Source organism: Propithecus coquereli, unplaced genomic scaffold (genome assembly GCF_000956105.1).
Source record: "Propithecus coquereli isolate 6110/MARCELLA unplaced genomic scaffold, Pcoq_1.0 Scaffold45, whole genome shotgun sequence".
In the NCBI taxonomy this organism is placed as follows: Eukaryota; Metazoa; Chordata; class Mammalia; order Primates; family Indriidae; genus Propithecus; species Propithecus coquereli.
The window spans coordinates 8,963,616-8,989,949 of record NW_012150285.1 but is presented as its reverse complement, the minus strand read 5'-3'; the positions used below and the strand labels follow the sequence as shown (position 1 = coordinate 8,989,949).

Below are 26,334 nucleotides of genomic sequence, written 5' to 3'. Positions count from 1 at the left end.
ACTCTCCACTCTCCACTGTTTTTCTTTTTCTTTCTTTCTTTCTTTTTTGTTTGAGATGGGGTCTCACTGTATTGCCCAGGCAAGACTCCTGGGCTCAAGTGATCCTCCCAAGTAGCTGGGACTACAGCGCCACCATGCCCAGCTAATTTTTCTATTTTTTGTAGAGACGAGGTCTCATTCTTGCTCGGGTTGGTCTTGAACTCCTGGCTTCAAGGAGTCCTCCTGCTTTGGTTAGGATGACTTCTGCCAAAGTGCTAGGATTATGGGTGTCAGCCACTGCACCCAGCCTGCTTCACCATTTTTAATAACTAATGTCACAATACATGTATGTATCAGAATGTGCTTCGCATGGTGGCATAAACACACACACTTCAAAGATAGAGTTGCTTAGGCTGGGCATGGTGGCACATGCATGTAGTCCCAGCTATCTGGGAGGCTGAGGCAGGAAGGATCCCTTGAGCCCAGGCATTTGAGGTTGCAGTGAACTAATAATCGTGCTAATAACCTGCATCCCATCCTGGGCGACAGAGCAAGACCCTATCTCAAAAATAAATAATAATTTTAAAAAGCCAACAAATACAGAGATGTTTGATAAATATAAAAATACAAGGCATTTGCCCCTGCCGGTGCAAACAGTCTTCCTAGTCAGCAGGCTCACAGGACTCTGCTGCAGGGTGTGGACCTTCCCCAGAAAGAAGCACATCCACACCACAGCCCGCTGTAGCACCTGCTTCAAGCAGAGCAATTAGCCAAGCTCCACTTTCTTAGGCTTAATCATTTTCCATGCTCCGCCCACTTGCAGAGAGCTGTGAGGCATCTCTCTAAAGCCAGGCGCAAGCAAGCAGCGTTCCTTTTTAGTGTGTTGTGCTGTGTTGCATCTGATTTTCCTAGTTGTGGTAGCAGTTTTTGGTTTTCTTGCCGTAGGTCCAGACAGTCCTTACCTGGGTTTGGGGGACAGGACCCTGGGGGTAGTCTTTACGCTGTGGTAGTTGAAATCTGAGTAATTAGTTGTTCTTCCACCGTGTGTGAGGCAGAAGCTGCCCATTGAAAAGGAGCTCATTTCTCTGTTAGTAGATGTGAGTAGGGAGAGCATATAATCAATGTACAGGAATTGTTAGGTTTTATCATCATCAACCACTTAAGAAGGTTTTGTTTGTTTGTTTTGAGACAGGGTCTCACTCTGTCGCCCAGGCTGGAATGCATTTGTGTGATCATAGCTCATTGCAGCCTCGAACTCCTGAGCTAAGCGATCCTCCCACCTCAGCCTCTGTAGTAGCTGGACTATATGCGTGCACCATTGCACCCAGCCAAGTTTTTGGTAATTTTTTTTTTTAGAGATGGGGTCTCGCTATGTTGCCCAGGCTGGTCTCGAACTCCTGACCTCAAGATCCTCCCACCTCTGCCTCCCGAAGAGCTGGGATTATAGGTGTGAGCCACCACTCCCGGCCACATAATAAGTATTTATGGGATAGCATGAGGTTTAACTAAAATAATACAAAGTGCGGATCATATATGTTCCATAAATTTTAACTCATTAAGTTTAGAAATAATTTTTTTCTTAAATCTTTTACTTTTCAGGAAGAAAGTTTATATTTCTGTTTGGCTTTGTGTTGAGGAAATGGCATTAATCTCATTACAGGAGATTGCCTCATTATCAGTTATTTCTGCCTCGGAAAAGGAGTATCATTCTTTTCTGAGCTCAACTTATCCCAGGCAGCCCAGACCTTGCCACGCTCTCATCCTTTGAGCCAAGTTGATGGATAATGGGTATTTTGGCTTCTTTCAAAGTTTCTAAATTGTCCTCCATGGTCTCCCAGACTCTTTACTTGAAAAGAGGAGCCCAAGGGTCAGTGGCCACTAGTGATAAGGTCTCTGCTGTTGACAGCAGTATGAGCTTTTTATTCACCTGAACTTTTATGGCGTGTGCAGTTTTATGATGCACTTACAGCCAAGGGTTACACAGTCACAGACTTCATTAGTCGTCAGAAAGCAGTCACAGGGCTGAGGAAGGCCATTGCGTGATCTGGCTTGAATTAGCAGCGGTGCGCGGACATTGCCAAGGCTCCCGTTTCTGGATCCAGTGGAGGAAGAGGAGGAAGAGGAGGGAGGGAGGGGGAGGAAGATGATGATTATTAATAATAGCAAACGTACACTGAGTTCTAACCAGATGCCAGGCACGGTACTGAGGGCTTCGATGTAGACCCCACATTTATTTCTCCCAGCAACTCCATGAGGCAAGTGTTAGTTATTTCTACGTGTGCCAGATGAGGAAACTGAAGCACAGAACGATTAAGTAACATGCCACGGCCACCTGGTAACCGTGAGGGGCGTGAATCCGACCCTGGCAGTTAACTGCAGGGCAGGCACCTGTGTGCCACACCGAGGTCCGAGCAAAGTGCGGTCCTTGACCAGAGAACCGCAGAGGGAGGGACCGCAGGTCAGCGGACGGGCTCGTCACCGGCCGTCCCTGTGGAACGGAGGCTGCAGAGCCCCATCTGGCTTTCTCGTCCACAGGCAGCGTAGACATTTCCTGTCCAGTACAGCAGCGACCGTCCCTCCCCTCCCCCTCTGGTTTCTGCCCAGGCTTTGTTTTCTGCAAACGCGGCCGGGCTGCTTAGCACGCTCGGCACAGCAGTGGGAAACGCGCTCGGTGCCGGTGCCAGCTAGTGTTGTTGGAGTTTAAAGAAGGCTTTTAGAAGTCCAGCTTCTCCCCCACTGGAAGCAGGCAGGGGGGCAGCTTTTATACAGTTACATTCGTTCTTGTGCGAGAAACATGGAAATAGCAAGACCAGTGAAGATGCTTCTGACATGAAATGGTGTCTGTGTCTGAAGCACGAGGCTTAAGGCTATTCCAGACACATCAAGACGTAACTGCATTCAGAAGTCAGCGAACTCACCAAAGATTATTAAAAGAAAGGACCACAGATGGGGAAATATACGGCAGCATCGTGTGTGATCACGTTAGATCTCTAGCCCTGAGAAGAAGGATCAGTCAATGGAGGTTATTAAAGCCAACAACAATTGGGCCAGTTTGCCGGGTGCTGGAAGCCCGTATTTCACACGCCAGGGTCGATTTCTTTTGTGTGTCAGAAAGGTTTACTTGGCCGGGCGCGGTGGCTCACGCCTGTAATCCTAGCTCTCTGGGAGGCCGAGGCGGGCGGATTGTTTGAGCTCGGGAGTTCGAAACCAGCCTGAGCAAGAGCGAGACCTCGTCTCTACTAAAAATAGAAAGAAATTAATCGGACAACTAAAAATACATAGAAAAAATTAGCCGGGCATGGTGGTGCATGCCTGTAGTCCCAGCTACTCGGGAGGCTGAGGCAGGAGGATCGCTTGAGCCCAGGAGTTTGAGGTTGCTGTGAGCTAGGCTGACACCACGGCACTCTAGCCCGGGCAACACAGTGAGACTTTGTCTCAAAAAAAAAAAAAAGAAAGGTTTACTTAGCGTGTTACCAGCAGAACTAGTCTGGTTGTAGCTCAGTTTTTCCTTGGTGGAAAGACTGCTTATCCTATCTGAAAGGGGGGTTGGGAAAGGATAGTTTACTTAGGATTGAAGAAAACAATCTGCGACTGAAATTCTTTCCTGGAAAACGCTATTTTGTACATGCTTGGTCTCCTGATGTCGAGCTCCTGGCTGTGCACGATCCAGCCTCACTACCTCATTTAAAGGCATGCACACCTGGCTCCTTCACCAAGCGGCCAGCTACCCCTTTCTGTCCCGTAGCAGTTTCTCAGAACCCCCTCTGTGTTTCAGGTCTCCATTCTGGGATGCCCTGACCCAGTGGTGCACGAGATTGCCTATCAGTATGGAAAAAATGTGGGAATAGCTTTTCAGGTTGGTATGCTTCTTATTCGTGAGAAGGGTGGCGTGTTGGTACTGTCAGCGTTTTCTCCCAGGGTGTGAAGCTCAGAATGGTGAGAATCGTGGCGATGGAACTGGCACGGCGGTGCTTTTCACATTCCCTTCTTCCTTTTGCCAGCTAATAGACGATGTATTGGACTTCACCTCGTGTTCTGACCAGATGGGCAAACCAACATCCGCTGATCTGAAGCTAGGGCTGGCCACCGGCCCTGTCCTGTTTGCTTCGCAGCAGGTAGGTTTCACAAACTACTCTCGACACGCTGGTGGGCAGCCCTGCAGAACCAGCGTCTCCATGCACAGCCAATGGGAAGGTGGAGAAAAGGAACAGATAGATGGGAAGGCATTTAGGTAAGAGACCACAGATCTAGATTTGATCTTGGCTCTGTGACTGACATCTTGGAGCTAGTCACCTCACCTCTCTAAGCCTGTTTCCTTATCCATAAAATTGAAAAAATTACAGCCTTCTTCCCAGGGTGGTTGCGAGGATTATCTGAGGTAAGATTCCTTATCTTTATAAACTGTGAAGTGCTGGATGCATTTAAGGTAGCATGATGATTATTTCCGTATTTTTTGGCAAGGTGCATGGTTTCCACATCTTGATCACGGAACTGGACTCTGGTGTTCCTCAGAGCCCCCTGAGGCACAGGAAGCGTCAAGGGCCTCCAAACATAGGCAATTGTGAGAAATTCTCCAGTTCTAGAAGTTTAATGGGACTATGGGGTTCTGAGAGAGGCCTCAGAGCCTCAGTCATTGTCTCAAAATGTCAAGAAGTCAGTGGATGCACTAGGACCACTTAGTCCCTCCCTCCCCAGATGGAGGGACTGTCAAGGAAGGGAAGGAAGGAAGTCAAGCTACCTTCATGATCTTGGTATGGATGAAAGGCTTAGGAAACTTCAAAGACGCTGCAGTGACTTATCAAGCAGACATTTTCACAGCCTGCTCTGGACCCTGGCCACACTGCTCTTGGCTGTACCAAATGTTATTTAAAGTAAGTGAGACACTAGCTGGTGTTTGGACATCTTCTTAAAAGATTTTCATCTTTAGTAGCATTTAATTCGTTATTTGGCAAAGCAATGATGTTGGGTTGATGTCGGTTTATCACCACATCATGAAATTAAAAACTAGCTCTTTGGTCTAACATTTTAGTAACCTTTAGTCTTCCAAAGACTTTGCCCCTAATTCTTAAAATTTACAAAGATAATTCGTGTCCTCCATAGAACTTGGTGGTTCTATTTTGATATACAAACCAGTGACCTTGCTTTCGATGGATTTCTGATTTGACAGAGGAAAGATCATCTTTTGTCCAGTGTGCAGCAAAGCCATTGCCAGGGTGATTCTTCCCAGGGGAGGCCGATGTCTTGGGTGGCTGGGCCAGGTTACCTCCGGCAACGTACCAGTGGACAGCAGCCCAGTGAGGAATACGGGCTGTGAATGCAGATGTTGGGGCACTTTATAGAAACATCTGTCCTCATTACCGCCAACCTCCACCCTCTCAGACTTGTGAGGCGAGAAGTGAAAGGTGTGCTATGAATGGGTCTCTCCTCCCAGTGAGACTAACTTGCCAGCCAAAACTCAGCATATTAAACACGTGTGAAGTTTTGACAAAAATTTATAAAACTCCTTTTCATACATTAAGGCATGAGTGAGGAGTATTGTGTTTTACCATAAACCCACAAAAAAAGTATGCGTGAGCCACGTAAATGTGAAAGTATGTCTGAGATGAGAAAAATTAGTCACCGGCTACCATCTGTACAACTATAGACATTAACCTACTGCTCAGATGCCGGTTAGTAAATGTGAGTAAAGAACATAGAGATGGAAAGATGGACTGCGTGTGCTGGAATCCAGCCAGCTCAGCAAAGATCCATTTAGCTGGGTTCTGGGATTACCACGGTAACTAAGGAACAAGACCTTCCCTGAAGCAGCTTTCAGTCTACTAAAAAGTTTGGTCGCTATACTTTTGGAATCTTATCAGTTACAAATCTTCGTCCTGAGCCCCGTGATGCTAAGTTGAATCCTACTTCAACCTTAAGATGACCGGGTGAGAATAGGTTGGCCTCTCCTGCTTGCGTTTCACTGTGAACATATTTCCAAAGAAACTAATTTACTTTCCTTTACACAAAGGAGTAGTGGCTGATTCTGCCTTCACATATAATGGGGGCGGGACGGTGGGGGGGAAGTGGACCCCTCCTACATACTGATCTGACAGTAATCTACAAGAGACTGAAAAATGCTAGGGTTTTTTGTTTTGTTTTTTAAAGCAAAAAGAACAAACAAGGTTACGGTGCCCCAAACCACAGTTTTCTGTGTGCTTCACTGGGAAATCCCAGAGTCACGAGGCGCCCACTCACTCTCAGCAGACAGCTCTCTGCTCATCTGCCCGTTAAGGCAAGGGGGAGAGGAGCAAAAGGGCACGTTGCAGCGTCAGAAAAGGGAACACAGAACCAGTCCAAGCAGGAAGTGACTCTGGACAGGACTCATTTCAAAAGCAGACTGATGTTTCTGACTGTGGCACAGGGGCCAGAGTTAGTCAGATATGTATTTATAAATTGGTTTTCTAATAAAACAGCAAGTTTAGACTCTGCTGTGGATTACACTGTCAAAAAGGGATTCTTAGCAAGAAATCTGTCAGAAGATTTGTAGGACTCAAATTAATTTGGGGTAAAACAAGTTCCACAAAAATAGCATGAGATCGTGCAGTTATCTCCATTTCATGAAAATGCGTTTTTAGTTTACAAAGGATTTTTTCATCTGTTATCTCTAATCTCACAACCCCTCTTTGTGACAAATATTATGGTATCTATTCTACAAATAAACTGATGCTTACACCTCACCAAAATTAAGCAGCTGGCAAATAGCAGAGCAGGCAGCTGAACGAGTCTTCTAAGACCAGTGTTCATCTTACCATCCCCACGTGTTACCATTGCCACTGGCGATGTTGATAAAGTTAGTACAGACAAGCGTGTATGATACCCAGCAGGTAACTGGTCCACCCTGGCACAGACGACATTCAAAAAATAGCCTCTGTGTGACACTTTGATTATTGTGATTACCACACCTGTTTAGCGGAGCAGTTCTAAGATGTCTGTAATCCTTTTCTATAGGTAGGTGAGTTTTATTTGCACATTGGATAGTCTTTGAACTTCTCCATTTGTGAACACAGCCTGAGTCTCTCTGGACTAGGACAGGGAATCGTGGGAAACCACTTTTATCTTTTTAACTTGGCATGATGGGTGTCTTGAAATTGGAATTTGCTGAACCCAGCACTGGACAGAAATTCCGTCTCCTGTGAATTCCACTGTTTTTAACATCTCTCTGAATGGATTTGGTACAGGGGATTTAAGAAAAGTTTTGGGATTTCAAAAATAGATAAATAAATAAAAGTTTCGGCATTTCTGGAGAGATCCCAGGGATGACAGTATTATGTGTCGTACATATTTTCTTTAAGAACAAAAACAGTATGTTGATTGGATTTTGAAATTCTCAGAAACAAAATGGAAATGTTTTCCTTTCTTTAGTGAGACATTAATTTTCAAATATCCTTTAAAAACAATAAAATAAAACTTTCCTTTCTTCTGCTTTTCTTCCTTGTTTGACAAGGCACTAGATCTAATGTCAGGCCCCACCCATATTCCAACTGCCACCACCAGCCCCTGCACCGGCTGCACGGGCGTATGCTACTGTGGTAATCAGCTGGTGCCTTGGAGTTACCCAAGTTTTATTTGGGTAAACTTAACCCAATTTACTTATCACACTGGTAGTTTAGATGATGGACAGATTTCAGTTAGAACCTGATTTGTGCACAGGTGGTTTGCCTACTCTTAAAAATAGAGCCAGAGCAAACAAAATCTTTCTTATTTCTCACTAAATCTGCAGGCAGGCAACTGTTCTTCCTGTTATGTTTCTCGTTTCTTCTCCACGTACACACTGAGGGGATGGGGCAGTGCCTAGGGGAAGAGCTTGGTATTTGCATATTAAAATTGCACACGCTACATGTTTTGAAGGAAGGATATAGTCACTCAATGCAAATACTTCTCGTCAAATTTTGCTTTCTCGGTGCTTTTTATAGTAAAAAGCATCAGAGAAACCACACAATCAGCACATTTTACCACCCTTGTTGGTACGGCAGGAAAAGCTTATACGCCATAAACAAGGTAATTTTACCAGAAGCCCAGGAGAGGATCACATCAGTCTTACTGGTTTTCATTTAAGAACAAGGCAGTTGCTGGCACTTTAAATTCTATAAGCATGTTAGCAACCTCTACGTGTTTAGAACTGTGTATTAACACATACTTTGCTCTGAAAGGAACATGATTACTTCATCTGCCATCATTTGGTTGAGGTTTTTCTATGTGTGCCCAATCGTTTCTTCTAGGATTTCTAATACCATGTGATGGTTACAGGACAACAACTCATTTCATCCCTCAGGTTCATTGCCAGGGAAAAACTGGCAACTGCTGTAAGCATGTGTCCAGGGCCAAAGATATCTTACCTCTTATTCCATGGAACCATGAACTGTCAGGACTGAAAGATTTCAGATCATGAGACACATACGGAGGCTAACACCCAAGAGATTAAGAAATTCACTCAGATGTGGCAGCTGGTGGTAGAACCAAGACTAGAGCTGGGATCTAGGAAGTGCAGTGATTTGGTATCCTCACTTCCTTGTTCTGTTAGTGTTGGAAATGCTCCTAAATAGTTGCTAAGTATTGTAGAACATTGATTTTATCCTCACTACCTTTTACACCTGTTTTCTTTTTTCTGTCTTATTGCCATCAGCTTAATTCTGGTCTGTTTTGTAACTTAATACAGTAACCTGGTATCTCTACCTCTGTCTTTTCTAATTTAATCGTTTTCAACCTTGGCTGCACATTTAAAATATCTGGGGAGTTTTGAAAAACCCTGATGCCCAGGCTAAACCCCAAGCCAGGATAATCTAAATCTTTGGGAACAGGATCCAGGCAGTGGTGTTTAAACTGCCTCAGATGTTCCCAGTACGCAGTCAGTGTCAAGCACCATTGCTCAAATCCACGCTATAAGCTGCCTGGCAGAGCTGTGTGCGCTCATAAATACCCTCTGCTCAGAAACCTCAGTAGCTTTCAAATGGCACTCAATTTAGTACTTAGAGTGAATTGCCTAATTCCCTCCACCATCCGAGGCCAGTCATTCTCAAAGTGTCAGCAGAAACAAGGAGTCTCAGCATCTCCTGGGAATTTGTTAGAAATGCACGCTTATCCGTCCCTGCTCAACTGAAACTCTGGGGGGAGGCCTGACAGGCTGCACGGGTGTTCTGATGCAGTCTAAAGGTCAAGAACCATATTGTTTTAGAGAGGTACTTCACCCCTCCTGCCTCTCTCACTATTGGGACTAGGGACAGAACATCAGCATGAACACCAGACTCATGGCTGCTTTTCCTGTGCACCGCACAATGCCCAGGCACAGAGAGTGGGTGTCTGTCTCCCTTAGCTCAGCTTCTTTAGTTGCTACAGTTCATTGCTCCCCGACATCATCTAGACATTTTATCACCTGTTTGTTGTTTCTTACTGTTATTTCCTGTCATTACAAACTAATGTTAGATCATTTGATTCATTCTCTCAAGAGCAATAAATAGATTTTCTTTCTTTATGGTCAGTTTCCAGAAATGAATGCTATGATAATGAGACGGTTCAATCTGCCGGGAGATGTGGACAGAGCTCGACAGTATGTATTACAGGTAAGATTATGTTTAAAAGGAAAAAAGGTACAAATGTGGCGAAGTCCTGTAACCAAACAAATAATGTGACATTAAATTTTAGATGCAAGACTAAGTTTAGCCAACTCCTGACAAAAACTGAGAAGGAGAAAGTCATTTTTCTCATGTTTAATTAATTAATTTGCATTCTTCTTCTAGACTTCTTCCCAAAGATTTCAGTTTGACTGGGCTTGGCTATAACGCTTGGACATTGATTTTACTTAAAAAGTTACCCAAGTGATTCTAACGAGAAGAAAGGGTTGAGACCCACTGGTTTGGAACCAGCCTTCCCCGTATCCACCAGTAGCATCACTATGTTCCCCGCACCCAGACCTGCCTCCACCCTAGGCCATGTGCTCGTCCTTGCTCCAGCTAGACTGTTACAGCAGTCTGCTCATAACTGGCCTTTCCTAGTCCATCTTATTACCTGTTATAAAGGTGTCACTAAAGAAATTATCAATCAAAACCAACATAGGCAAACTGTACTAAAATGTTTTTCTTTTAAAGAGAGAACTGTTTAACTCGATGTTCAGGGGTTAGTGGCTTGTTTCAAATATATTGCCATTTATCTTCAGACAGTTTCTGTAAAAGTCAGCTCTTTGAAAATTTTCAGTTTGGGTGACTGTCTTCTGAGAATGAGCTATCCCCAAGTTCAAAGTCATTTGGAACCAACAGATCTAGTCAATGAAATGGAGTGAGCAAACAACTCTTAGTAAACAGATTATACTTAGTGCATTACTTGAAATAATTCCAAATAATTACCTTTCATATTTTTAAAACATTTAAAAAGCAACCTCCTCTCCCCTTCCAAAAAGGATGTATTTCTCTTATAAAATCTAATGTGGGTTACTGCCTTTTTGGAGCATGGTTTGGCAGTACTAAAAAACTAAAGGTGGGAGCTGTAGATGATAAAGAACTCAATATCCTGGTTACTGCCTTTTTAAAAGGAGGATGGTTTGGCAGTACTATAAAAACTAAAGGTGGGAGCTGTAGCTGATAAAGAAGTCAGTATCCTTGGGAGAGGTTCTGGCTTCAGAAATAACAGTATTACTGAAGGCTGGAGTGAGAAGTGGGACTGAAAAGAGGGAAATTAATTGTAGCTCTTATGAAAATAGTGAAGTTCCAGCCATCCCACCCAGAAATGCACTTAGGAAAAAACCCACAGGAATGTTCTCTAGACAAATTCTCCAAAGTCTTCTAAATTCTAGCTCCCTGTTCACCTGCAGAGCTTCTAAATCTAGTCCCTAGTCCCTCATACATGTGAATGGACAACTCAGGATTACTAGTTGATTAAGATTTGCTGAACAAAAGAGACCAAAATAAACAGAAATAAAGGCTCAGGAAAAATATAAGTATAGGAGGATCCAAGAAGATACTGCATTCATAAAATAAGAACAGGATAATATTTTAAAAATGAGTAAGAGCAAGCTCTCAGAAATTGAAAATGATTGTGAAAAACTAACTCCAAAGAAGGTTGCCATCTGAAGTTGTGGAAATCTTCCAAAGGTATAAACAGAAAGGGAACAAATAAAAAATGAGAAAAGCTAAGAGGATCAGTACAGTCACGTAACAAATATTTCAGGAAAATCAAAAAAGTGGTCACCTACAAAAGGAAAAGGTATCAAAACTGGCTGAGTGTATAGCAAAAACACTAAATGCTAGAAGGCAGTGGATCAGGGCCTTCCCAATGATGAGCAAACATTTTAAACCTAGAATGCTATACTCAAACCATCCATTAAATCTGAAAGCAAAAGAAAGTCATCACACATAAAAACTAAAAAGTTGACTTCCCATGCACACTTTCTGGGTAGGTTATTTGCATATGTACTAAAGCAGAATGTGCAGAAACACGAAGAAAGAGAACGCAGGCTTCTGTACAACAAGGCACAGCAAACTAAAATGTGTCATGTTTTAAGCAAATTGGGAGAGTATAGACAATCAGAGGCTTTTGAAACCGTAATTGTTAGGAATGTTCTACTTTAAATGACAGGGATCATGAGCCATGGAGAAGGAAATAAAATTACAGTACATGACTTGATTCTGCAGTAAATATTGTTACATCATAGAAATAATACATACTTTATTAGTGTTCAGCTTTTAGAAAGAACCAGTCCTAAAAACATGGTTACATGATAGAATGTAAATCTATAGTGTGGTGATACAGTGTGAGGAAAGGACAGAAGCACTGGTACCCTCCCTCATACATTATAAAATCAGAAACTGATGCTACCTGATAACAAAGGTAATCTACAGAAGGCCTAAAGGTGGCAATATAATGATCCGACTAGGAGGCACAGTATGGGGAGGCTAAATCCCCATCTTAAAAAAAAGTAATAGATAATAACTAAATCAGAAATAGAAATTAATGGATGCAGCTGGTGCCTTTGGGAGAAACAAACTGTTGATTTTCATCATAAGCCCTCTGGACTTTGATTTTATTGTGTCTGTGTTCTTTTTTATTTTTTACTTTAGTTTTTTTCATTTGAAATTTTGTATAAAGATATTTTATATGTGTAGAACTTTTTAAAAACTCTAATACTTAAGTAAAAAAAAATACAGCAAGATAGATTGTACTTGGTATCAATGAGTTAATTGCTTTGCATGCTAATAGAATAAAAGTTGCTTCAATCTTAGAAAAGGGCCTAAAGGCAGCAAGAGGAAGCTACTAGCACTATGAGTTGGAAAGAGAACATGAGAAACATAGTTTGGCTATTAACTATCTAACTGACCCTTCAGCTCATCTGATCTCAAAAGTATGTGTTAATCCACTACGGGAGGAATTTAAGTGCTGATACAGTCAGTGACAGGCATCTGTTCTGTTTTGCTCTGTGTCTCGTAGAGTGACGGTGTGCAGCAAACAACCTACCTCGCCCAGCGGTACTGCCACGAAGCAATAAAAGAGATCAGTAAACTTCGACCATCCCCAGAAAGAGATGCCCTCATTCAACTTTCAGAAATCGTACTCACAAGAGATAAATGACAATTCTTTCTGTTCTTTCTGGCAGCTATTTTACCAGACTGTGCCTAAAGAATTTTGTGGAATACACTTTGCTTCATGTGCACATAACCAAAAATCATTTTAAAAAATAATACCAACCTTATTGATGGGCAATTTTTTTTATTGGCAGTGTTTTTTCAGAAAACTTTTTAAATGTCATTAAGCCATCTGAATCTGTCATTCTAGTCCTATAAATTTGAATCGAGGTATCTTGATGGTTATATGTGGTATTGTTTACACTGTTAATATCCACATGTAAAGCCATTACACAAATAAATAATCAATGATCAATGTTAAAATTCAAATGGTTTGTCTTATTTCACCATAGGAGTAAAGATCAGAAAATTGTGAAGTCTGCATTTAAGTCCACATTAGTTATATTTTAACAGTATCCAAAATTCCATATAGGAGAATGGTTTATTATAAAAGACTGTACATAAAATTTAGACAACAGGTTATATACAAATTAAGAGAACATTCCACTTAAAAAATGAGAAGTAGAAGGTAGCTAGCTGATCACTAATGATACTTGGTTTAAAATTAACAAAGGCAAAATGCATACGAAACAGTCACATTGATTTGGTAGCAATAATGTTCTTTAATTTTCAGAAATAAATGTTTTGTACTAGTCTTACCATTCACTATGCTGTTATAAGTCTGTAACGTCCAGTACATAACTGTAATTTGAAATCCAAACAAATCCTCAATACACAGAAACCCACACTTGAGTGCTCTACTTTAATATCCTAAGCAATACAGAATTATACACAAGAGAAAACATCCTGCTAACCTTCCCTTAAATTAAGAGGAGACACACAAAGTGCATGTATTGCATTTCAATTATGTCAAAAGATAATACAGATCTGTTGGATAGGTATATATCTCTGTTCACTGATTAATACATGACCCACCTTTTCCCCCAATTATTTTAAAATCTTAATGTTGCTAGTGCCAGGTAGCCTATTCACAAATTGATTGCATCCACTTTTACAATATGTAAAAGATACTTAAAATTTCATTGAACCAGTGTACAAAAGTCCACTGTAAAACTGAAGGACTGAGATGGCAGTCCTTAAGAATTTTACCTACAGAATGAATGTGAACACTTTGACACATATTCGTAGCTTCAAAAGTTACTTTTAAAAAGGAATTCAGTAGATTGACTTCTAAATAACCGTCTCGGATTTTGAATCTGCAAAAATCCATCACGCTGTTGGGACAGACTTGAGATAAGGCTAAAATTTTTTTCCAAGTTCATATACTGAGAAAATAGAACCATAATTCTGCAATAAATCATTATCTTTTATTATTTTTTTAAAAGCAAACCAGTGAAGGAAAGGACAAAAACCTTTGGTTCACCTAAGTATTTATGAATGGAAAAAATTTATAATGCAAATTTCACTCATTAAAAAAAACTTAGTACAAATTACACCATTACAGATAACCCCCTTTTTGTTTCTTTTGTTCCACATGGAGACCCTGGAGACTCACTTCATTTCAAGAGACCTAAATATGAGTACTCCAGGTAAATATTACACAAATTGGAAGCATCTTGGAATTTTTAAGTATATTTCAATACATAAATTTTTATGCATGCTTTAAACAAACAGTATTTTTAAATGAGAGAATCTAAACAAAAACTATGACCAGCACCAGCATTTAAGTTTTCTGATTTTAATATTAGTCTGACATAGCGTTAGTAACCATGCTGCACTGAAACATGTAATGGTACAATCTGAATCATGATTCGTTAAATATTAAACCCCACTTCCCCAGAATATTTAGGCTGGTCATAAAGTTAAAAATGTGTAAGTACATAAGCATAATCAGTTACGGACAGCCGTTTGTAGAAATTGCTATTTAGCAATACACAAACTGTCTCAAAGATATATGCTTATAGGTAGACATTCAATTATACCAATAAAACAGCATTTCCTGAAAATATGGGCACATTTTAAAACATATTAAGACAATTCTGTTAACCATAATAGTCCCACAATATGACTGAGTAATAACAAGAACCTACTTTAAAAGAAAAAAATTAATCAGTATAGTGCATGATTGATTCAACATAGTTCCCAGGGAACAGACCAGTCACTCGATTGCAGACTCCTTCATACCAGCCATCATCATTCTTCTTTATAACATAGATGATTGCACCCTCCATAAATGACAGCTCATCATCCTTGTCTTTTGTGTAATCATATATTGCAACCACTATGGAAAAAACAGTTGAAATATCACGTGAGTGCACTATATTCAACATTTACTTGAATTTTAAAATTTAATACCAATGAAATTTATAACAAAATCAACTATTTATATGAAGATTCTTTTATGAAGATTTTTGTATCTATCAGTACAGGTAGATCAGTGGCCGACCATGTGCTTAAATCACTGGCTTGATCTTGGGGCCAAACTGACAATTTGATTAGACTAAAAAAGTCAACAGGTTCTATCCATCTCTTTAAGAAAGATCTCTGAATTTTAGGATTTATTAGTTGTTTCAATTCATTTGTTTAGTCCCTTACCATATGCAAAGCACCATTTTTCAAAATAACTATTGGGCAAAGCTGCATAGCCATTCAGTAAACCAAGTAACAACAACCCAAACTATCTAATCTGAAAATACACAATTACTGGGAAATAAATCACATCCTACTCATTTAAAAATCCATGCTAATTTATGGGGGTATACCTAGAATATTTTTTTTTTTTTTTGGTGGAAATAGGTGAGTGAAGACCCATTAATTAATATGTAGATAACTGTGCAATTCTGTGGTATTTGTGATTCTTTTGAGTTCAAAATATAGGTTAAGTATTCCTTATCCAAAATGCCTGGGACCAGAAGTGTTTCAGATTTCAGATTCTGGAATATTCACATATACATAATGAGTGAGACATCTTTGGGCTGGGACCCAAGTCTAAGCACGAAATTAATTTGTTCCAATATACACCTTATACACATAGCCTAAAGGTCATTTTATTTTTCCCTTGAGGAAGATGAATAATAAACTATTGTGGGCCAGGCGCGGTGGCTCACGCCTGTAATCCTAGCACTCTGGGGGCCGAGGCGGGCGGATTGTTTGAGCTCAGGAGTTCGAGACCAGCCTGAGCAAGAGCGAGACCCCGTCTCTACTAAAAATAGCAAGAAATTAATCGGACAGCCGGGCATAGTGGCGCATGCCTGTAGTCCCAGCTACTTGGGAGGCTGAGGCAGAAGGATTGCTTGAGCCCAGGAGTTTGAGGTTCCTGTGAGCTAGGCTGACGCCACGGCACTCACTCTAGCCCAGACAAAAAGAGTAAGACTCTGTCTCAAAAAAAATGAAAAATAAAAAATAAACTATTGTGCACCTGCGTTTTGACTGGCAACCCATCATGAGAGTTCAGGCGTAGAATTTTCCACTTGTAGTAGGCAGGCACTCAAAAAGTTTCAGATTTTGAAGCATTCCAGATTTCAAATTTTCAGATGAGGGATGCTCAACTTCTATATGCTTTTTTGCAAGCAGTGTTGTAGAAAGGGAAGGCAATCTAAAAAGTACTAGTTTTCCATACTATTGATTTATGAATTTATTCCCTTAACTCTAACCTTTACAGCATAGTAATTCTGAAATTGCATGTAATTTTCTAGTATATGTGTAAAATGGTATGTGTTATCAGTGTTTTTTCACTGATTTACCTCATTTATTCTAGGTATTTTTTTTCTTAAAATAGGGAGTTTTTAAGATATTTACAATATTCTGGAATTCATTTTTCCCCTAAGAAAAATGGCCTCTCTCCATAATTATTCTGAATTAGTTACTTATGATAAGGAGAAGATCTACAGTACGGATCCACAGTCATCACTTGCTAAGACAGGCTGTCTTTTCTCCCTTTAAAGAACACTATTAAGTAGACTCAAGTCCATTCCCCTCCATTTCAATCCTGCAACAACCCTGATGGGCTTAATGGCAGATCAATTTTTAAAATACACAGAATAAATAATATTGAATAATTATCCTAGGATTATTTTTGGCTAAATAACCACCCAAGAGGATCAGGTGATTGCTGGAGATAAACTATTAGTAAAGAAAATGGTATAATAATAAAGTCAATTAACTAAGTATTAACTTATCAATTATTAATAATTGCTTAATTTTGGTAACATTAATTTCTTTGTATTCAGAGTCACAGTGGGTTACATTTTGAATGGTGTAGATGTCTTTAATACCGATTGTGACAAAAGCCTGATACCTTCAAGTCTTTCAGCAGAACAAAAATTCTATATTCTCATGATTTTAGTTCTATTTATGCAAAGAGCTGGTAAAATACTGAACCAAATTATGGTTCTATTTTCCAAGTCCCTCTTTGTAAAAGAAGCCTACTCCCACCCAACTTCCTGCCCCATGCACATATCCCCCTCATATAATTTCTCTTATTGCTAAATATTTAACCCAGTAACAATCTGAGGTCCACTCTACTCTCCAGGATCCTAATCTATATAAAGAGCCAAACTCCCTGTATGTGCTATGGGATTCTTTGCAACTCAAAGTCTGATTCTGTAATCCTACTTCTACATGATAAATATTTGAAAACACTTATTTACCTTCTATCTATCTATCTGAAATCTTCTTTTCCCCTACTTAGGAACAATGCTTTCAACTGTTTCTCACTATAGATGCACTTTCTAGATATTTCAGCCTCCTGATCAATTCCCCATTGAAGGCATTCCTGTTTGCAAGATCTTGACATGTGGTACTCAAAATTAGACATAATACTAGTCTTATAAAAATAATGCGATCAGATTAGTACGTATCAGGCTGAGGTTAACATATCCTAAGAATATGGCTTTTGGAACAATCATGTCATAAACTTTTGACTTACATATTCAACTGCAATCTGATTAAACCAGGTTTCATTAATCTTGTGATTATAAAGGTGACTATTAAAGGCTTTAAATATCCTACTAAATCTCAGTTTATGATTTGGACTAGGGTTCAGCAAACAATGGCCCATAGACAAATCTCAGCCACCACCTTTTTTGTAAATAAAGTTTTACTGCAACACAGCCACATCTGCTCATTCACGTATGGTCTGTGCTTGCCTTTATGCTACAACAACAGAGCTGAGTAGCTGTGACAGAAACTAGATAGCCAACAAAGTTTAAAAGATTTACTATCTGGCCTTATACAAAAAAAGTGTGCTGACTCCTAGCTTAGGATCATTATTCAACTTGTGAAGACATGTTTAAATCCTTTTAATCCTTAAGCTCTATAACTATTGGTTAATAATGAAGTGTATTAACCAATATATCATTCCAAATTTGTCAACTTAAATAAATATAATGGTCCCGTTTTCATAGTTAAAGTTAAATTTGCTTTACCAAATAAGAAAATATGGATAAAAACACAATTCAAGATTACTCAAGTTTTCATCCTCTCTATTTGAACATACGTGGGAATCCAAATATAAAGTAGAATATTCAAGACTTCCTTAACAACATGTAAATTATTTACTGATTACAAATATAAAAAAGGAAAACAAATTTACTTTAGCCACACATTCAAAACTTGAGCAGGAATGAATGCCACTTGCCTCAAGAGCTACAAGTACCTGCTAAAAGTCAGTTAGCCCAATAAAAGCAATATATTTCAAGGGCAACCAATAGTGGTCAACTAAATCACAAGCATTTTCCAAAACTGTATAGAAATAGGGATTTAAAAACAGAATTGGACGGAAAAAAATCTATCAACGCAATTTGTTTCTTCCTCACCTGTATTTCTTAATAGATAATTATACTGAATATTAGGTACTGTAGGCAAATTTACACTTTAGAGTTGTATATAATTTCATGAAATAAAATCCTAGTGATCTGTTTCTCTTTTATAAAATCACCTAACTGAAAACCTTAATTGAGGCTTTTCTCATGATAGTACCAATATATTTTTGAATATAAATGCTCCTCTACTTACAATGGGGTTATGTCCGGACAAAGATAAGTTGAAAACATTGTAAATCAAAAGCGTATTTTCGACTTAAGTACATTTTCGACTTACTGTGGGTTTATCCAGACATAACACCACCCTAAAGAGGAGCATGGTAAATGCATATCACTTTTGCACCATCATCATTTTGAAAAATCCTGAACCATCCAAATCAGGGACCATCTATACTTACATACGAAAGGTTTCTATTCTAATTAAAAGAGCTTAACAAAACTTTTTAAATCTTTACTAATTACATTCATATATAATTCAGTAACTCAATTAACTCCTTTTTTGTGCCTTAGTTGTTTCATCTATAAAATGCAAACAGGTGTGTTAATCTCCAGTTGGAAGCATATGTAGAAAGCACATGTAACATGGTTTTAATTTAAAAATAAAGGAAGATTCTTCTACTTACAAAGCTTAGGAAGTAAGGTTTAGGTAAATCATTTTGGTTGATAAGGCACTTTAAAAGAAACACTAGACTAGATGTTCTTTATTGTTCTAAAATTCTATAATGAGGTTATTTTCCTTCACATTAATGCAATTTTTTTTTGTTTTGTTTTGTTTTTTTTTGAGAAAGAGAAGAATAGGGTCTTGCTTTGTCACCCAGGTTGGAATACAGTGGCATGATCAAAGCTCACTGCAATCTTAAACTCCTAGGCTCAAGCCATCCTCCTGCCTCAGCCTCCCGAGTAGCTAGGACTACAAGTCAGCCACCACGCCTGGCTCATTATTTTTTCCTTTTTGGTAGAGAAGGCTTTCACTATAGGGTTTCGCTATATTGCCCAGGCTGGTAATTCAGTGATGACTGGACCTTACCTTTCTCAATATAATTCTTGGGGGCCCAAGCAGGATCCCCATCTGCATATGGATCATTATACTGAACTACCGCAGCCTCTTCATCTTCATAATCCACTGGAGGTGGTGGTGGTGGAGGTGGAGAATCATCGAACATGGGAATGTCATCTGGTGGAGGTGGTGGTGGAGGAGTTGGACTATCAGCAACTAAAAAGTGCCAAATAATCTGAATCAGAAATTAATCTCAATGGAAATTTATGTTAATAGAATTTAAGAAAGCTCTAACATATACAGCATGCACTATAATAAAACATGCAATGATTAGAAATAAAAGCTTGGTGTGTTAAAGGTTACGTTACTCTTAAGAATAATTTTGTAATCATAAAATGAGCTAAAAATAAGGGCATCAGGAAGTACTACAAATTAATGAATGCAGGAGGCTAGGAAACAATGTCTCTGTTTATAAGGATTATAGCAGTAGTTTCCTTATTCCAAGGCTCAGGTCAGGACAAATGTCACTCCCTTTAGTAAGTCTATCTGCTTAAATAAACCTGATATCAGTCATATTTGTCATCTGGACTGTAATAAATGATATGAATGGCATTAAATTAATGGTTTGATAACTTTTCATGGTACTCATTTGTGTCCCTGATTTTGGCTTTTAATAGTTTTGGCTCCCTAGAAATTAAGTTTCCCATGGACAGACTTTTATTTATTTGTGGATTATTGTTTGTTTTAATGGAAAGGTGGTGGGATTAGGTCTACTTCTGTGCATATATTTCCTATTCTTTGGTTTAAATTTTAACAAGAAAAAATTAAATTAAAAAAGAATTCTTAACTAGTAGAAAATCTCACTGAATAGTTTCAAAAGTATTCATAATCAAAATTTCAATGTAAAAAGAAAGCTAAGATTTTGCATTATTGCTAGTAAAATATAAGCACACGATGAAGGAAATACTGGACCCTAAAGATTCAATTTTCTAAGAATAATACATCAACAATTAAGATTTCAACATAAAGTGCTGACAGAAGATGTAATAAAAAACAAACAAAAAAAGAACTTATATCAAACAAAACAATAAAAATGACTCATACCTCAAATTCTATATGTTGTGGTATGTATATATGTGTATGCTTTAAATAATCAAAGGTGTAAACAGGGAAACGGAAAAATGTCAGGCTAGAACTGTGTTCACTGAACTATTATGATACCAGGTAACAAATGCTCCCAATATTAAGGAATTCAAAGCTGGAAATTTTTGATCCACAAATTTCTTTAAAAGTTCAAAAGACACATGAAAATGTTTTACATATTGAAATAGGAATTATATAATACCTGCAGGGGATAAGTTTGTAATAAAAACATCTTAAATCAAATACCAATTTCTGGGGCTATTTATGTGATCAAAGAAAGCAGCCATGACCTATCTGTCACATAGGGTTTTAAGGTTACTCTACCCTACTCAGAACAAAAGGGTCCAGATTTAAAACATTTGCAGATAACAGACCTACTTCGATAACCACTTCAATTCTGTAATTTCTATTTTATCCTCTCGGGGGTTGAATAAGGCTGTTAGAAACAAATCCTGTGTGGTGATACTCTAATTCCTATCAAACAGGTCTACAATTTATTTTTTTACCACATGCCTGGATCCATTTTATCTTTGCCCATATCTCCTCCATAAAGTTTTTTAGTATTATTGGAGAGGAGAGTAAAATAGGTATGAACCCATCCTGATATCAGACAGCCACAGTGCATATTCTTAATTTGGCTTAATGTATAAATTATACATGCTTGCCTAAATCCCTAAATTGCACTTACTCTTGATTTTATACACAATGTACTAGTTCAATGTTTTCACTCAACTGTCTTTATGTCCAACTGCTATAAATCTGCATTAGCTTATCTTCAAATTATGGCAGGAGTCTGGTAAACTAATTCTCTACATAAAACTTTGTCTAGCACCATGCATAATTAGTTCAAAAATGCTTTCTGGTGTTATTTATAAACAGATGTAAACACACTGCTGACTTTTTTAGAGGCTCAAATCTTAAACACTTATTAATAGGTTAACTGCTACACGCATTCACTGCCACCCACTTTGAGTGCTGTAAGAAACCTGATATTTAAGAAAAAATCATTGAAAATTTGTACTTCATAAAACATATAAAGTACTGATACACAGTTTATCACAAATCTTCCTAACATGCTTTCAAAGAAAACATGCCAAATAAAGTTGGGGAATCGGTGGCACAAGAATAACTAAGTAACTGACTGATCTGATTCAAGTTCATGTTTAGTAAAAAGAACTATCATAGTACCAAGGGCCTCTCTGAGCAGAGACCATGGATAAGGTACTAGAATAAGGTACATTAATACTAGATTTGTATCTAAAAAAAAAAAGATACCAAAAAGCTAGTCAATAATAACCTTTAGACCCACAAAATTGATGTTCATTATGGTTATTTTATATTATTTCCTAATACTTCTTATCAATATGGCAGTTCAAAAAGCTAAACTGGCTTGGTTTCTGAACCCTGCTGCATTAAGGAACAGCAATTTATCCTTATTTGCTTATTTTTTAAAGTAAGATTCACTTATTTTTAAATGTTTGGACACATTAGTTTTCAAACAAATGTTAATGGTAAGGATGGCTTACACTCAGAAATTTCAACATTTTGAAACCACGATGTTTTATAATAATCCATTAGATCATACATTCCTTGAAGAAGGAGACTTCGTCTTAAACTATCTGTATCCTTCCCAGAGCCTAGCACGTAACACTGAATAAACAAATATTTGACTGGCAGAGGGGATGTAATGGGGAGAATAACATAACAGGGTCAGCAAGAGCTGAAGAATGGAATTTGCCACAATGTATTTTCACAGAAGACAGGCTGGTCCATTGCGTTACTGGTGTGTTCAAACCATTCTGATACTTTATTTTTGAGGCAGTGGTTCCGAATGAAGGGCATTAGAACTAGACCACATTACCATCTTAATAGGTATTTTGTTGAAATATAATTCAGTAACAGTGGTAGTTTTCATTTTGCCATACAACATTCACTATGATCATACAGTTAGGATTATACATCTTGAGGAACTTCAGAAGAAATCAGACATAAACCAGTCTATCCTGATAAAAGCCATATATTCAAAATAATTTCCAAAACTCAATAAACCTGATTTTCATTCAAAGAAGACCTTAAAAAGTCGACAGATCTATATATTCAGAAACAAAACTCATGGACCTGCATGTAGCCAAAACATGAAGAGAGCTCTACACTGCTTACCACTTCCCCTTAAACAGGAAGCACAGACGTAATTTACTTATTCTTGGACGTTCACTCTTATCCTAACAGTGAACTTTTATGCAGGTTCAATATCATTTATATATAAAAATTTGAGGTTACAAAGATTTCACTAAAATTTTTTTGCAATTAAAGGGGAAAAAATCCTGTCCCAATTTTATAATAAATTTAATCTCACAATATAACTACCTATACGCTGATAAATTTGTTAAAATACAAAATGCTAATTCTCCTAATGACTATTAGAAGCTAGAAGTTTCCACACAATTTGATTTTTTGTGTTTGATTACTCTTTCCTTAAGAATATATGTGAGATCAAATCTCATGTTTTAGGATCACTTAAAGACATAAGAAAATTGCAGTTTTGAAATTTATATGGGTCAGTAATCATGCACACAAGAAAAAACTGAAGACCGTGCTCTTCAGTTTCAATAACATATCTGCACCTATTTTGGAGATAAGATTAGCTTCTCAATAAAAGTAAGGAAAATGATGACTCATCAGCCATGCATGCTAAAAAGGAGACAGCCTCTACTCTTTGATAGCTCAATTTTTCCAAACTTACTGTTTTCCTGCACCCTGGCCACGAAGCCTGTGAGAGGTATCTGTGGAGTCAACTGAGGCATAGGGGGTGGGGGTGGAGCAATAGAAACTGGTAGCAACAACACAGTATGGGGGAAGTAAAACAGATAAAGGAAAGAAAAGGAAACAAACAAAAAGCAGAAGTCAGTTACAAGGACCACAAACATAAGTATGCAAAGAACAGTTTGCAAATGAAACAAAACAAAACAAAAAACAAAACAAAAACCTGTATAACCTTTTTCAAGTTCATTTCCCATAAGTAAGCCTAAAGCTAACTTGTGCTTAGTCAATTAATTGGTTAATTTTATAAAAGAACAAATACACTTAATTTAATCTTAATGTTATATTGTTTGGGAAAGATTTAAATTTACCATCACATTCACTTTAGTGCAATGATATTTTCAAATATTTAAGGAAAAATTTCTAAAATATGTAACAATGAAGTATCTATACAGGTTTCCAGAATATTGTGTCTTTGCCATAACTCTATTACAGGTTTGTCTAACTTCAAGGTGATGTTGTAAATTAGAACTCAACTAAATAATACAAATGTGTAATAGCTGTTTACTTCATGTATCAATAAATATATTAATCAGAGGTTTCCTTTAAAAACAGTTCTTACTATGTATCTAAATTTACATACACACAGTTCTCCAGGAAAAACCCTTGTTTGTAAAACAAGGTTGTTATTATTTTTTAAGCTGGCAATTTTAAAGACAACGTTCCTAAATTTATTAGGGAGTAAGAATGCTCCATAGATCATGTTAATTATTCAGAGTTTCACAAGATATCTCAAAAGTGACCTTTTAATCACTGTTCTGAAAAAGGAAACCTGATTGTTAATAAGTTAAAATACGCAATTATTTGCATTAAAGTAATGTCTAATGAATCACCGGATAGTCTGAAATATATTCAAATGTATTTCTGGAAAGGACATAATTTATAGGAAATTGATAACAAATGCTCATGTGGGCAGCAAATCTGTTTAAAATTATACACTAGAAGTAAACATTCATGTTTACTACTTTGTTTCATTTTAACATGACAAAAATTGCCAAAGATTGCTCAGAAAAAGTCAGTTTATTGGTAGTCACCAAGAAGTGACACTAAATTGAAAAAGAACAACAATTTACTGGCTCCCAAGGATCTCTTAATCAAAAGGTTGTTTCAAGTAATCCAATGTAGGAATTTGGCTGGTAAGCATAAAAATTTGAAAGAGGTTCGGTGTTCAAAGTAGTAACAACAAAGCAATTATGTGCATTAATATCCATTGTACAGCTAAAAATAACATTCAATTCACTATGAAATTGGTCCTCTTTCATTGTGATACTTTGAATATATAAGGCTCTTAAATAAATAAAAGGTTAGAGGTTTTGATTTTAATAAACAAAAACAAAAAACTCCCACAAACCTAAAAAATTGTTTTAGAAACAACCCTTAGTAACCATGCTGGTTAGTATGTAAAGAAAAAGAAAAGCTATGCTGTGAAGATACTCATCATTACCACCACATTTAGACAAAAGGGAAAATATGCACATCAAAACACTAACAACATTTACATACTACTGCTGCTACTACTACAATAACACCAACAGTAACTCAGATGGAAGGATAATTAATTTGACAAAACATAGTAATATATTTAAAATTTGAGGCCAAATCTGCTCTCCAATAGTCAGAAGAATGTAGACATTCAGTAATAAAAGTGTCTTATTAAAAATAATCCATCCAAGTATTGCTAAAATAAAGCTACACAAATATGTATTACATGAAGAGTCACTAAAAATCCTAACAGCGTTTGGTAAACTAAATGTCTAAGTGGGGAAAAGAAAAATAACGAACATAAAGATGGGATCTAAAAAATGCAGAATATGAACAAAATTAAAGCTCATAAAACTAGCAAGGTGAATCATGAGATAATCTGTAGAATATTCAAACATTGGCTACCTTTCAATACCAAATGTGAGGCAAAGTTCTAACTGGTAAAGTTTAATACTTCTTAGTAAGTTTGAATATTTTTGTCTGGAAAAAAGTTGCATAAATTTTGGGATTACCTGTGAATTTTGACATTTCTGCTAAAGTGGTTTTCAAGTCTTAGGAGTTTTTTGCTTTAACATATTTAATCTTTAACTCTAAAACTTTAACAAAGAACTAGTAAGAGAACCTCCTCCTAGTTCTGCTTTAAAATATATATTCAGGAAACGCATTATAAATAAAAACAACTTAACCCAAATTCCTTTGTAAATATGGAGAATTCACAGAGTATTCAATATTTTTATGTAAACTAATATAACATGCAGCTCTACAAAAAGCATGTCTCAGTCTCTGCCTGGTAAGCACAATTTTAAGCCAAAATCAAATAAATACTAGACAACAGGATCATTTCTGATGTTTTTTCCCTTTTTGCATTAAGCATCTTAATATGGAAAGTGATATTAATGATCCTAAGCTATTCTAACTTCCTAACATTACATGCTAAAACCATTTTCTAATCTTAACAGCTTTTAAACATTAATTGCAATTAGTGTTGAGATGTGCAATTTGAGGTGAACAGAGTGAAATCAAAAGAAAATCCCTCCCACTGTTAGAGTTATTCAGAGACAGAGTCATTAAGCAGGCATCACAAAATGTTTTTAATTGGTTTTGAACTCATTTCAGTATAGGTTAACAACCTTAAAAGTGATAGCCAGCAATTTCATTATATTATTATTATTTTTTTTTTTTTTTTTTTGGAAACAGAGTCTCGCTGTGTTGTCCGGGCTAGAGTGCCGTGGCATCAGCCTAGCTCACAGCAACCTCAAACTCCTGGGCTCAAGCGATCCTCCTGCCTCAGCCTCCTAGTAGCTGGGACTGCAGGCGGGCACCACATTCAGATAATTTTTCTATTTTTAGTAGAGACGGGGTCTCGCTCTTGCTCAGGCTGGTCTCGAACTCCTGAGCTCAAATGATCCTCCCGCCTTGGCCTCCCAGAGGGCTAGGATTACAGGCGTGAGCCACCGCGCCCAGCCTTTCATTATGTTACTTTAAAGGAAAATTTCACAATGTTTGTGTCTGTTGTTATACTATTACTGAACTTTCTCAAACA

General features: G+C 37.9%; 2 protein-coding genes across 11 annotated transcripts in view; one reads left to right on the top strand and one right to left on the bottom strand.

Moving 5' to 3' along the window:
* The window catches only part of PDSS1 (prenyl (decaprenyl) diphosphate synthase, subunit 1), a 50,812-nt gene extending 36,193 nt beyond the window's left edge, over positions 1 to 14,619 (top strand). Inside the window, exons 8-11 of the mRNA XM_012654883.1 lie at positions 3,755 to 3,835; positions 3,981 to 4,094; positions 9,495 to 9,575; positions 12,433 to 14,619. Of these exons, the coding sequence (XP_012510337.1) occupies positions 3,755 to 3,835; positions 3,981 to 4,094; positions 9,495 to 9,575; positions 12,433 to 12,573 (417 nt within the window). The 3' untranslated portion in view covers positions 12,574 to 14,619. The remainder of the gene's footprint in view (positions 1 to 3,754; positions 3,836 to 3,980; positions 4,095 to 9,494; positions 9,576 to 12,432) is intronic.
* The window catches only part of ABI1 (abl-interactor 1), a 136,857-nt gene continuing 123,515 nt past the window's right edge, over positions 12,993 to 26,334 (bottom strand). For 6 of the 10 annotated variants that reach the window (XM_012654876.1, XM_012654877.1, XM_012654881.1 and 3 more), the window contains 2 exons: positions 19,377 to 19,562; positions 12,993 to 14,808 (listed from right to left, as the gene is read on the bottom strand). In XM_012654876.1, the coding sequence (XP_012510330.1) occupies positions 14,633 to 14,808; positions 19,377 to 19,562 (362 nt within the window). In that variant the 3' untranslated portion in view covers positions 12,993 to 14,632. Of the gene's footprint in view, positions 14,809 to 19,376; positions 19,563 to 23,232; positions 23,320 to 26,334 lie in introns of all 10 variants that reach the window. The other 4 variants (XM_012654872.1, XM_012654873.1, XM_012654874.1 and 1 more) reach the window with 1 other exon arrangement.